Source organism: Mauremys mutica, chromosome 1, assembly GCF_020497125.1.
Source record: "Mauremys mutica isolate MM-2020 ecotype Southern chromosome 1, ASM2049712v1, whole genome shotgun sequence".
NCBI lineage: Eukaryota > Metazoa > Chordata > Testudines > Geoemydidae > Mauremys > Mauremys mutica.
In genome coordinates this window covers 316,411,265-316,425,662 of record NC_059072.1, presented here as the reverse complement: position 1 = coordinate 316,425,662, position 14,398 = coordinate 316,411,265, and the positions used below count along the sequence as shown (strand labels likewise).

At 49.0% G+C, this 14,398-nt stretch overlaps 1 protein-coding gene across 1 annotated transcript in view; it reads left to right on the top strand.

Annotated features, from left to right (window-relative positions):
• Nucleotides 1-12,786, top strand: part of BRCA2 (BRCA2 DNA repair associated) — an 83,098-nt gene extending 70,312 nt beyond the window's left edge. Inside the window, exons 25-27 of the mRNA XM_045016348.1 lie at nucleotides 9,486-9,742; nucleotides 10,783-10,935; nucleotides 11,698-12,786. Of these exons, the coding sequence (XP_044872283.1) occupies nucleotides 9,486-9,742; nucleotides 10,783-10,935; nucleotides 11,698-12,339 (1,052 nt within the window). The 3' untranslated portion in view covers nucleotides 12,340-12,786. The remainder of the gene's footprint in view (nucleotides 1-9,485; nucleotides 9,743-10,782; nucleotides 10,936-11,697) is intronic.
• Nucleotides 12,787-14,398: the final 1,612 nt, after the last annotated feature.

Below are 14,398 nucleotides of genomic sequence, written 5' to 3'. Positions count from 1 at the left end.
CGGCACTGGGCTTGGTGCATGAAACACGCTTGGAGGTTGGGGTAGAGGAGACAGTGCCTACCTTAACCCCCCTACCCTCATGGGGGATGATGCCCAGGGGCCTTCCCCAGCAATACAGTCGTTGTCTGATATTTACGGCCTGCTGACATGACTGCTTTTAGCAATAAGTAATTGTGGTTTCAGGCACTTCACTGGTTTGCCAATCTCCCCGTACACCTTATGGATACTGCTAAGGGAAAAACTTCCGGCACTGGTGCACGTGGCGAGCACACACACCTAATATGAAATAGACATGAGCAATGTATCTTGAAGAACACCAGTTACGGAAAAGGTAACTGTCTTTTCTCCTTCCCTGTTAAGTAGAGGACCTACCCTTTCTTTCATCTTGCTTCCTAATGTATTTATAGAACCTCTTCTTACTGCCTTTTATGTCCTTGCTTGGTGTCACTCATTTTGTGCCTTAGCCTTTCTGATTTTGTCCCTATATGCTTGTGCTATCCTTTTGTTATATCTCCTTAGCAATTCTTGAACGTTTCCATTTTTGGTAGGATTCCTTTTTGATTTTTCAGGTCATTTAAGAGCTCCTGATGGAGTGCTATTGGCTTCTTACTGTTTTTTCTCTTTCCTTTGCATTGGATTAGTTTACATTGTGTCAGCTCTCCTGGACTCCTTTATCCTTCAGATTTTTTCTCCATGGACATTACTTACTAGTTTTCTCAGTTTCTTAGTCTCCTTTATTGAAGTCCATTGTCCTTATTCTGCTGCCCTAATTCCTTCCTTTCCTTAGACACATGAAAGCTATCATTTCATGATCACTTTCATCCAAATTACCTTCCACCTTCAGATTTGCCACCAATTCCTCTCTGTTGGTCAGAATGAAGTCTAAAATGGTTGTCCCCCTGGTTCTTCTTCGAGTGATTGCTCCTATGCATTCCATGTAGGTGTGCGCGCCGCGCGTGCACGGCTCTCCGGAACATTTTTACCCTAGCAACTCCGGCGGGCCGGCTGGCGCCCCCTGGAGTGGCGCCGTCATGGCGCCCCTTATACACCTCAGCCGGCCCGTCCGCTCCTCAGTTCCTTCTTCCCGCCCGTGACGGCCAGTTGGAACAGTGGAGTGCTCCCTTACCTCCACAACCCTAGTGTTTCTCCATAGTTCTAGTGTAGATAGTTTTAGTAGTTAGTTCAGTTCTTGTTGTAGTTATATATATATTTAGTGTTAATAGTGTCAATAGTTACGGAATTAGAGGGTTTGCCCCTCTTCTTCCGCCCCGGTGCGGGCTTATGCCCGGAGCACCGGGTTTCAAGCCCTGTGCGGCTTGCCAGCGGCCTATGCCGGTTAGCGACCCGCACGACTCTTGCCTCCGCTGCCTCGGAGAGTCGCATCGGCCAGATAAGTGCTCTATCTGCATAGCCTTTAAACCTCGTACGAGGAAAGAGAGAGACTCTAGGCTGAAGCACTTACTGATGGAGTCTGCGCTCCAACCTCCGGCGCCAGCTCCAGCGGCACCGAAAACCGCCTCGACAAGCAGCGCTCCGACTGCACCGAGCCGCTCCGGCACCGAGCCGGCACCAAAGACCCGGCACCGCTCCCTCTCCCCGGGGAGGAAGCACAAGGCGCCGAAGACGGCTGCCGCAAAACAGCAGCGAAAGCCGTCAGCCCAGCCGCCTCCGACGAAAACGGTGCAGGCTGAGGCAGTGCACGCTAAGTGCACCGCACCGTTGACTCCGGCGCCGCCTGGCCCGTCGAGTCCGGTTCCGCCCAGCTCCCCGGTGCCCACCGAGGAGGAGCTGAGGATCCCGTCGACGCCGGAGGCGTTCGCGACGGCAAGAGAGCTGATTGAGGCGACGGCCCCGTCATATCAGCCGCCGGCACCACTGGTGCGGACATTCAAGTCCCTCGGCAAGCCAGCGATGGTGCGCCCCTCATCTCCGGGCGACCGTGGCGACCGTGGCTCCAGAATCCGGTCTCGATCCCGGTCTATCTCCCGGCGAAGGTCACCGAGGCACCGCTCCCCATCCCGCCGTAAATCGCCATCGCGACGCCGCTCAGCGTCCCGGCACCGGTCGCAGTCCCGGCACCGCTCTCCATCGCGGGGCCGGTCGTACTCCCGGCGGCGCTCCAGGTCCCGGTCACGAAGTCACCGGCACCGCAGCAGGTCCGCGTCCAGGCACCGCGGACATCGGGACTCGCGCAGCCGTTCGAGGCGCCGCAGATCCCGCTCGAGGTCCGGTTCCCGGCACCGCCGGTCGAGCTCCCGACGTCGCCGGTCGAGCTCCCGCCGCCGCCGCTCCCCTTCTTGGCACCGGAGATCCAGCTCCCGACGCCGTAGATCTGGCTCCCGGCACCGGAGATCCGGCTCCCGGCACCGTGCGCAGCACAGGTCCCGCTCGCCACTGGACCCCCGAGACGCCCGGCACCGACCCTCGGCACCGGAGGATCGTCTCACGCCGGCGCTGGACGCCCGCCCAGGCATCGCCACGGCTCCACCCTGGCCCTCCAGGGAACCCTCTGTAGCCTCACCCCAAGGCAGTGCGGTGGATTTCAGAGCCGGTTCCGTTCCCCCGGATCATGGACCCCAGTATTGGGGACATTGGGTGCCCTGGGCGCAATATGAACAGGGGCCTCCCCTGCCACCCAGGCAGCCGGGCTCGGCACCATCGGTACCGGTGGCCACCGTTAGTCGAGCCCCCCCGTCCCCACCGACGCAAGCCGCCGCCCACGACCCTTCTTTGGGCCAGGACTCGCTGCGGCCAGATCACCAGGTGGGCGAGCACCAACAGGAGGAGGTGCTCCCGGGCCACTCCTCGTCGTCCTCTCCAGATGAGGCGGTAGCGGGGGCCTCGCCATCGGGACCCCGCCCATTGACCTCAGGGCACACCAGGACCTTCTCCGAAGGGTGGCAAAGGCCATTAACTTGCCCATAGAGGAGGTGCAAGAAGTCGAGGACCCGATTACGGACGTTGTGGGAGATGACGCCCCTGTCAGAGTGGCGCTCCCGTTCATTCGCACCATTCAGAAGAACAGTGCCACTATCTGGCAGTCGCCCTCCTCCGTTGCCCCCACGGCGCGAGGCGTCGAAAGGAAGTATTCCGTCCCGCCCCAGGGCTACGAATACTTGTACGTCCACCCCACCCCGGACTCGCTGGTGGTCCAATCGGTCAATGACCGCGAACGACACGGTCAACCTGCCGCTGCGCCGAAGGCGAAGGACGCCCGGCGCATGGACTTATTAGGGCGTAAAATCTATTCGGCGGGAGGCCTCCAACTCCGTGTCGCCAACCAGATGGCCCTCTTATCCAGATACACTTTTAATATCTTGGGGTGCCTTGCGAAGTTCACGGAGCTAACCCCTCCGGAATCCCGCCCTGAATTCTCAGCGCTGCTGGAGGAGGGCAAGTTAGCCTCCAGAACACTGATCAAAGCGGCCGTAGACGCAGCAGACTCAGGGGCTCGAACGGTAGCATCCGGGGTGACGATGCGCCGCATTGCGTGGCTACAATCTTCCACCCTCCCACCTGAGGTCCAGTACACCCTCCAGGACCTCCCGTTTGACACGAAGGGGCTGTTTTCTGAGAAAACGGATGCCAGAATCCAGTCCCTAAAGGATGGGAGGGTTGCGATACGAACTCTGGGTATGCACACGCCGGCCACGCAGAGGCGTTCGTTCCGCCAACAGCCCTACCGTCCCTTCAACCAGGCCAGGTCTCGGCCGTTTAACAACCGCCGAACGGCCCCCTTCCGCCGTAGACCGTCAGGGGGGCGGCGCAACCAGGCGCAGAACTCGTCCAAGGCTCCGCAGGGCCAAAAGCCGGCCTTTTGACGGGACGCCCGAGGACGGCCCATCACTCTCCCCCCAGGATCCACCCCTTTTGTTTTCCAATCGCCTTGCCCGCTTCCTTCCGGCGTGGTCTGCTATAACATCGGACAGCTGGGTCCTCAGCACCATCCAGCACGGCTACCGCCTACAGTTTCTTTCGCCCCCCCCCTCCCACCCACCTTCCCCGTCCCTCTTCAGGGACCCCTCTCACGAGCAAGTCCTCATACAGGAGGTGCAGGCTCTGTTGAGCGTGGGTGCTATCGAGGAGGTGCCTCCCTGCAGGCGGGGCAGGGGATTCTACTCCAGATATTTCCTCATCCCCAAGGCGAAAGGAGGTCTTCGTCCCATCTTGGACCTCCGGGAGCTGAACAGATACCTCTGCAAGCTCAAGTTTCGGATGGTAACCTTGGGGTCCATTATCCCTTCCTTGGATCCGGGAGACTGGTTTGCCGCCCTCGACATGAAAGACGCTTACTTTCATGTGGCGATTTACCCCCCCCACAGACGCTTCCTGCGCTTCATGGTCAACGCGACCCACTACCAGTTTGCGGTGTTACCCTTTGGCCTCTCCACTGCCCCGAGGGTGTTCACCAAGTGCATGGCGGTCGTGGCCGCAACTCTCCGTCGTCGCAGAATCCACGTATACCCCTATCTCGACGACTGGCTGATCCGTGGGCGATCTCAAGAACTGGTGACAGCCCAGGTGTCAGAGATACTGCACCTGTTCCGGTCTCTCGGCCTCCTCGTCAATGCCGAGAAGTCCCAATTACTGCCGACACAGCGATTGGAGTTCATAGGAGCAGTCCTCGACTCCACCCTCGCCAGGGCCTGCCTCCCTCGTTCTCGACACGAGACAATGGTCTCGCTCATTCGCAGCTTACAAGCCTTCCCTTCCACGACGGCCCGGTCCTGCCTTCGCCTGCTGGGCCACATGGCTGCGTGCACCTTTGTGACCGCGAACGCGAGGCTGAGGCTCCGTCCGTTCCAGATGTGGCTGACTTCGGTGTACCGGCCCCACCGCGACCCTCTAGATCTGGTGGTCACGGTCTCGGACCCCACTCTCCAGACGCTCACCTGGTGGCTGCATCAGGAGGTGGTCTGCGCCGGGGTTCCGTTTCGCCCCCCTCGCCCGTCGGTCACCCTGACCACAGACGCCTCGGCGCTTGGATGGGGGGCTCACATGGGAGACCTGCACACTCAGGGCCTCTGGTCGGCCCAGGAGCTCTCCCTGCACATCAACGTCAGGGAATTGAGAGCGATCCGCTTGGCTTGTCTCGCCTTTCTTGCACACCTCCGGGACCGCTGCGTCGCGGTATACACGGACAACACGGCAGCCATGTTCTATCTGAACAAACAGGGCGGGGCCCGATCCTCCCCGCTGTGCAAGGAGGCGATGCTCCTATGGGACCTGTGTGTAACCCACTCGATTCGCCTCGAAGCGTTCTTTCTACCAGGGGTGCAGAACACGCTGGCCGACCGTCTGAGCCGGTCTTTCGCTGCCCACGAGTGGTCCCTTCGCCCCGACGTGGCCCACACCATCTTCCAAAGGTGGGGATTTCCCCAAATAGACCTGTTTGCCTCCAGGACCAACAGGAAGTGCCACAGGTTCTGTTCGTACCAGGGTCGGGCTCCGGACTCCATCTCCGATGCGTTCCTCATGTCCTGGACGGGTCCCCTTCTATACGCCTTCCCGCCGTTCCCGCTAGTCCACCGAGTACTGCTCAAGCTACGGAGGGACAAGGCCCGCGTCATACTCGTCGCTCCGGCCTGGCCGAGGCAGCACTGGTATACCCTGCTCCTCGAGCTATCGATCCGGGATCCCATTCCCCTACCGTTATGGCCGGATCTCATCTCTCAGGACCTCGGCAGGCTTTGTCACCCGAACCTGCAGTCGCTGCATCTTACAGCCTGGTTCCTGAGTGGTTGACCGACGCGGAGAGGACCTGTTCTGCGGCGGTGCAGCGAGTTCTCCTTGAAAGCAGAAAACCGTCCACACGCTCGACCTACCTGGCAAAGTGGAAACGCTTTGCCCTTTGGTGCGATCAGCAAGGTCTTAACCCCTTCTCGACCCCTCTCCAGACGGTCCTTGACTACCTCTGGTACCTGAAAGGCCAAGGTCTCGCGATCTCGTCCCTGAGGGTACACCTGGCGGCGCTTTCGGCCTTCCGGCCTGCTGTAGATGGTCGCTCCGTGTTTTCCAACCCCATGGTCGCCCGCTTCCTCAAGGGGTTGGACCGCCTCTACCCGCAAGTGCGGCCGCCGGCTCCTACGTGGGATCTGAACCTGACTCTCACCCAGCTGATGCGCCCGCCCTTCGAGCCCATGGCCTCCTGCTCCCTCCTCCATCTCACCTGGAAGACGGCCTTCCTCGTGGCAATCACATCCGCCAGACGAGTATCCGAACTCCGCGCCCTGACGGCGGGTCCCCCATATACCGTCTTCCACGCGGACAAAGTGCAGCTTCGGCCACATCCGGCCTTCCTCCCTAAGGTGGTGTCGGCCTTTCATCTTAATCAGGAGATCTTCCTCCCGGTCTTCTTTCCAAAGCCGCACGCCTCACCTCGTGAGCAGCAGCTCCACACCCTCGACGTCCGTAGGGCCCTCGCCTTTTACATTGACCGAACTAAGTCCTTCCGGCGTTCCTCCCAGCTCTTTGTCGCAATTGCGGAGCGCATGAAAGGCGAGCCTGTTTCATCTCAACGGATTTCTTCCTGGGTGACATCCTGCATACGGGCGTGCTACGAACTTGCTCGCGTCCCCCCGTGCCGGCTCACCGCACACTCGACAAGGGCGCACGCCTCATCAGCCGCCTTCCTGGCCCACGTTCCCATCCAGGACATCTGTCGAGCGGCCACCTGGTCTTCCGTCCACACCTTCGCTTCCCATTATGCGTTGGTGCAGCAGTCCCGAGACGACGCAGCCTTCGGCTCTGCGGTGCTACACTCCGCCACGTCTCATTCCGACCCCACCGCCTAGGTAAGGCTTGGGAATCACCTACATGGAATGCATAGGAGCAATCACTCGAAGAAGAAAAGACGGTTACTCACCTGTAGTAACTGGTGTTCTTCGAGATGTGTTGCTCCTATCCATTCCAGACCCGCCCTCCTTCCCCACTGTCGGAATAGCCGGCAAGAAGGAACTGAGGAGCGGACGGGCCGGCTGAGGTGTATAAGGGGCGCCATGACGGCGCCACTCCAGGGGGCGCCAGCCGGCCCGCCGGAGTTGCTAGGGTAAAAATGTTCCGGAGAGCCGTGCACGCGCGGCGCGCACACCTACATGGAATGGATAGGAGCAACACATCTCGAAGAACACCAGTTACTACAGGTGAGTAACCGTCTTTTACTGCCTCAACTTTCTGAAAGAAAAAGTTATCCCAAATACATTCCAATAACTTACTGGAAATTTTGTGGTTTGCCATATTACATTTTCCAACAGCTGTCTGGGAGTTAGTCCCCCATTACTACCAGGTCTTGTGTTTTGGATATTTATGTTGTTTGCTCTAGAAATGCCTCATACACCTCCTCCTCCTCCTCCTGATTTGGTGTTCTGTAGTAGACCTTACTATGATAAATCTGCTGATATGGACCTTTCACCATAGTATCTGAGGGCTGTCTGAGACTTTAGAAATAGTAACAACAATCTTTCTTCATTCCCTGCCATTTAGGAAAAATATCTTGATTAACTATTTGTTGGGGAAGAACTTAGTGGAGATGAGTTTTGTTTTTAAGTTTGGTCATTCTCATCTATTGCAGGAGTGATTTCCTGTGTCTAGGTTCAATACCTGTGAAATTTCTGTCTCCTATACTGATGAGCCCACCTCTTGATCAGCAGTTGCATGGATCCAGTGGAACCTAGCTGTTGGAGGTGATGGTTGCAGAGAGACTGGTGATCTTATTGGTAACTAGGGAAAATCCTAGAGAGGGCTTTTGAATATCAAAATAAAGACCTGGAACTGGACTCTATTCAGTAATGAACTAGTGCAGAGAATGAATTGCACACAAGACTAATGTACTCAAGACAACTTTTCTTGCTAAGCAGATGAGCAGCTATGTTTTCTACCAGTTAGACCTTTTTAAGGTGTCTGGCTTCATTCCTAGATATAAGCAGCAGTAAACAAATCTGAAGGTCACAAATATTTGGTCTTTGTGGCAGTTCTGTTCCCAGTAGGATGCAGCACAATTTTCTGGACAGTTACAGATAGAAATGGGCATTTATTTTTGTTGTTGGCATGGTTATTTAGACATCTGGAGCACTGAATCCATCACGGGGAACCCCAGGCTACAGACTAATTTTTAGTCTTGAGAGTGGGGATGTTATAGCTGAGGCAAGTTCTTTGAAGCATTTCTCTCTCCCTGCCAACATGACTTCAGTCTTACCTGGGTTCAGTCAAGTGTTGATTACAACTAGGCATTGAGAAATCTGGGAAATAGAGCTGGCTTATATTTGACAAAAGGAAATGTAGAGCTGTTTGTTGTTGATGTACTAGTACAGCCTGCGATCTCAGCCTGTGGTATCTCACCAGCTCTCTCCAGGACTTTGTGTAGATGTTGAATAGTAAGGAGGAGAGAACTGAGTCTTATGAGACTCTACAGGCAAGGACTCCAGAAGTGGAAGAACAATTGTCCATAATCCTCTTGGTTTGGGCATAGAGGAAGGACATTTCAATATCTGGTGATTAGCGCTATCAGACGCTGCAGATAGGCACAGCAGGATGAGAATGGCTTTATCTTACTTGTCAGTGGACAGATCGTCTACCAGAACAAGCAATGTCTTGATACCATGCCCTGACCTGAAGTTGACCTCTTAAGTCTTCCCTCTCCAGTTTCTTCCAGAATATTGTGCTGCCAAACCTCTTTTCCTTTTACTGCTTTATCACCAGTCCTGCTGCTGCTGCTTTCTTCCTTTTCTCTTAAAAACAAAAAAAGCTGTAAGGTTGTCTTCAGAGGTTGCTTGCAATGGTATTATCTTCAACTCTCATCTCTGAAGCCCTGAATTGTTCTGCTAAGCTTGATGTGTTTTCTTTCACATAGAAATTAATTAGACAACTACTAAGGGATCTTCACCAGATGCATTTGTGAAGTATTCTGCTTGCAGATTTCAAAAATGAATAAAATACTTTACATAGAGATTTCTCACTGTTCTTTTACTTTCATCTCCTGGTTTAGTCAACTAGTACTTTGCAGACTTAATTTTTGTTTCTACACAAAAGTTGTACTTATAAATGATCAATATTTTTTTAAAAAGTTACAAGTATCCTTCAAATTTTTGCACTAACCTGGTACAAGGACTTACAATGTTTTGGGTTTTCTTTAAAATGACCTAAGGCACTTTACCCCACTAGACAGTATAGACATTTTAAATATTAATTTGAGTCCCAGATGCATTTGATTTGAAAGGTATTAAGGGCAAAATTCTGCTATGTTATGCCCGTGTAAATATAGAGTACAGTGACTCTACTGAAGTCAGTGGAATTACAGCAGATTAACACTGGTGTAATTAAGAGCAGAATCTGGCCCTAAGTAAATAAAAATCATTTTGCAAGTTGAAGGCTTCCTTTCTTTGAACTTTGAAAAAACAACCCAAAAGTAATAGTAGAGCAGGTGTTTTTTCTATGAAAATATCTGTCCAAACTGCATGTATCATTTCAATTTAATTAAAACTTTTTAGGTTTCACTACTCTGGTATATTTGTCAGATGAAGATCATAATCTAGTGGCCATCAAGATCTGGACAGACCTTAAGCAACTTGCTATTGAAGACATAATTAACCCTTTTACATTGATTTCTGCAAGCAATCTTCAGTGGCGATCTGAATTCAAATCAGAAATTCCCACATTATTTGCTGGAGACCTTTCCATATTCTCGGCAAGTCCAAAGGATCGCTATCTTCAAGAGAGATTTAATAAACTGAAGAACACAACAGAGGTAAAGTGATGGATTTTTTAATACAATAGTTATTAGTACAGTATAGTTTTTTTCAGTATAGAGTCCATAAACACAGGTAATACTCTGACCAACCTATGGTAACACTGATAATATTCAGTTTGATTGATGGGATTTTTGCAGGGGGATTGTTTAATTTAATTCTGGAGGAGCCTCCATATCAATCATGGAGTTCCTTCATTTTTCTTGGCTTTTCACTACTATCCTCAAGGGCACTGTCAGGGTCATCATCCTCTGCCCAAGAAAAGTAGAATAATTTCTATATGGAACCAGTCGTTGCCACTTTAGTTGGCTGAAGTTAAAGATATGAGAAGTACACTACTTTGTACAATTGAGTCCATTTGTTAATAACAGTTTGCTATCATAATATTTTTGCAGTGACTGCAGTTTTCCAACTGAACTGTGTCAAGTGGAATATGAAATCAACAAAGCATGCATTTTCTCTCATTTATTTAGTTTTCTTTCAAATTTATACAAATATACACGAACAATTAGAATTACTCTTCAAGTAGCAAAACTTTGTACTATGTCATTGCTCTACCAAGCTGTTGTTTCATATAGCTAATATATATAGAAAATAATATAAATATTTGAAAAATCATCGATAGTACCTGAAATAATTGACATTAACTACAGTTTGGCACAGGATGTCAGAAATTTGTAATTCACATTGAATAGGAAATCATTTAATGTCAGTTGATACTAAACAAGCACATTTATTTTGTTTTAGATTATTAGGCATGGGGGGGGGGAGTTTAACTTTTTTTTCCCCATTAACAGTAACTGAGTAGGATTAACAATATTTTACATTGTTCTCTAAAAGCTGCAGGAATCTTTTTTTAAAAAATTCACAGTTTGAATTAGTAACTTGAATTACTAGCCAAGAGACAAGCATGGTAATGTTCACAAAGATCAGTTTAGCATTATTGTTTCAGTAGTAAATATAATCTCAGATGTTATATTTTATACATATTTTAAAAACCCCACAACCTCCTTACATTTTTCTCTCTTCTGTCTTGTAGAATGTAAATTGCTTTTGCTATGATGCAGAACGCAAACTGATGAATTTGCTTCAGATAAATGACCCACAACCATATAACTTACCTAAAGAGTATGGCTTAGATCACCATTCTCCTTCCTGGAAATCAGGACCTGATGCAGAAAATAAATGTCTGGTAAGTTTATTGAAGTGTAAGATCAGTGTTTCCTTAGACCTCTCATAGCTGTTTCAACCAGTATATGCAAACTAGTCTGGGGGTGGTACTTCTCTAGAACTGTTCACAGTCTCAAGGACTGAAATAATTGCCTCCCACTGTTTTTAGTTCCTGGAGTGCTGTGGTAACCCTCCTGCAGGGAATAGAGTACAATCCCTAGCCTAAAATGTTCCATATAACATTCAAAAAGTAAAATAAAGTGGTCTCAAGATATGCCTTTGTTCATCACATCTATTACACTTCCTAACTAACTTTTATCTGAAACAGACTAAAGCTCAGCTCCCAGCTTTCAGTGCAAGAGCAACATACCCTATTTTCCTTTTCTGTCTCCCTATTTCCTTACCTCTTATTTTTTTCAACCTCTTGTCATTTAGAATATATTAGGTCAGCCTGTCTTTTCATAGCTGGTCATACATTTTATGAATCCTTATCATCTGATGGAAGAGGTTTCAAATATGGGAAGTTTAGATTTGCGATACAGTGCCAAACTGTTCTCTACCTTAATATGCATGTACACAGGGACCCCCCCCTGGAATCATACAACTTTTTTCTACTAACTTCAGCTTGGGATTGCTAGCCACCAGAAGATCGACTAATGTGCTCAGACATAAATGGTGGCACAGTATTGTTTGTCCAAGTTTCTATTGTATGTGAAAATAATAGGAAATTAAATAAAATAAGGTGTTTGACTTAATATTAAAACTTTTTCTTCTTTTTAACTAGATTTCCTCTCCTAATAGCAAAATAAAGTATCAGAGGTCTTTGCCAGCCAGCAAGCGTGACCTGAAACTTGTTCCACAAGGCTCAGAACAAATGACCCCACGTACTTCTTATAGTGAAGAACCCCCCAAGAACTGCAAAAAAAGAAAAGCTCTGGACCTGCTCTGTAAAATACCTTCCCCTCCTCCAGTGACACCAATCAATTCATTTGTTTCTCCATCTTTGAAAAAGGCCTTTCAGCCACCACAAAGCTCTGGTGTCCAGTTTAACAAATCACTGAAAAGAATAAATCCTAACTCTGGTCATATCAACTCCTTTAAAAGGACAAATGAAACCGCCCCTCTTCCTGAGAATGACTTGGTTGCCGATGATGAACTTGCAATGATAAACACACAAGTGCTCTTGTATAGTTTGCCAGAAGAAAAGAAGATGGATTGTGTGGATGAATCCACCAGTGCAATATCCAATGATCCATCAGATCACCTTTTACTCAAAAATAATTCTCCTAAGTCTGCTGCAGAAACAAAAACTTCACAAAACAGTACTGAAGGAACTGAGGCTCCTGGGAAAGACACAAGGGAAACTGAGGGCTTATTAGTAATCCAAAAGAAGCTACAAAGGCTAACAAAACGAAAATGCTACTAAATGCATATGTACAGTACTGTATATACTTCATATTTAAATGATTTTTTTACTCTTTGCACATTGTAAACATTTATACAGTACCTAATTGTATTTAATAATGCACATCTATATTGCAAAAACAAAGGTTTAATAAATAGCGTTTACTCTATGGAATAGAAAACCTTAGAGTTGAATAAGAATGGTGCAATTTTTATCCATTAAGATCTCCTTCATACCAGTATATTACAGCAGCACTGCTCACAATGGTGTAGTTAAAGGTCTGCCAACATTTAGTCGTGAACCCATATTTTGAACCTGATGTATTGATAAAGTAGAATAGAATATTTGTTTTAAATTAAACTGTTGGCTTTTCTCACTTTCTTGGGTTATCAGGGAAGTCATTAGAATGTATTTACAGTATTTAGCTACTGAATCTAGAATCCCAGAGATATTGTTGGACTCATCATAGTGCAATAGAGGTAAATTATAAGACACTATTTCCAACAGAGTTAATGTCCTTAACTTTTCTGTACTTTCTAGTGTTAAGATGTCAAAAGGCAGCCATAGTTCTGATGTATCGATTGATAGGAAAATCTGACATCTGCTGTGAAAGGATTATCAGACCCTCAAGCAGGTAGAACACATGTGTTTTCTTGGTAGTTGTTGGATGAAGATATCACCTAGAACTGTAACATCATGAAAGGGGCTCAAATCTTCTTCATTTATTTATAACATGTAAACAATCACATTCACTTGCCTGGAACATATCCTTCAACTCCAGGGTTGTATACATATTTTTACTGGCCACTTTTATTTTAGTTCCAGTTGTACATACCAAGTGAGGTTTGTCAGAGCTTGATTTCCCCATAACAAATCACAAAGATTCACTCGAGGGAGAAGCTGCCTCCCTGGCTAGGGCTACCTGTCTGACTGCAGCTTTTCCTCGTCAACCGCCTTCCTCCCACCATGTCCTATTGGCAAGAAGGGGTAAGGATTGTCTGAAAAATTAAGCTAGCAGCTCTGGCCAACCTCCTGCAGAGACCTGCTATGACCAACATTAGCAAGTTGGACTGGGACTCCTGTTGTTGTCATGCTTAAAGGAGGACTATAGGGAACATGGTGGGGTGTAAAAGGACTCACCACTGACTCACCAATACTGCTGTTGCACACCTTTTCCCAGTTTCCTGTCCCTAATGAGTATCTGGCTCCCTACTTCGCAATTATTTATAAGTGGTAGAGTGGAGATCCTCTGTAGCATAATGTTCGAGGTTTGTCTCAGCACAAACCTGCTTTCTCCCCACCCAACTGAAACACCATTTTCCCCATAAAACATCTGCTCTCCTTCAGTGACCACTGTGGAAAGCCCAGCTCCCCCACACAAACATTGCTGCTTCTTCCTCCATGCCACCTACTTACCCCTCACCACCCTTCCATGTCTACTTGCACAAACACTGATACTTCTCCTTCTATGCTGCTCACCATCCCCTCTGCCCTTCCATGTCCACAATCTTCTATGCCATGCCTGTTCTGTTCTAATCCAATTCCTCAACTCCTGCTGTCCTTCCTCCAGGTCTGTGCACCAAAATAACTCGGTACTGCCCCCTGCCCAACACTCCCCATTCCTCTACTTTTAAAAGATTCCTCAAGGTGTTCAGATATGAAGGTAGAAGCTGTTCTAAGCACAGCTTCTGTGTTTATTCATCACTAACGGGTTAATGCTTAATGCTTGTACCTGTGAAATTCAGAGGTGGTCCAATGTTGCTGGAAGCTCGTGGACTAAGTCCTACATTTCAGCTCAGACTACCAGATCTGCCTCTAGCTGCACAAATTGGTGGTTCAGTTTCTCCTGACCATTTTGATTTATAATTTTAATTTTTATTTGTTTTTGTGCCGTTTTCTTCCTTCTCCTCCCCTGAATTAGGTATTTGGCAGTATGGTTGTTTCAACCACCCAGATCCACCACTGCTGCACCTCTCTTCTGAATTCCTGCATAGCAGAGCTGTCCTGCAAATACTGGAATAAATCTAAGCAGCATTCTCAAAGTGGGGCAGCCTTCACAGGCTCTACAGTGGGTGAATTA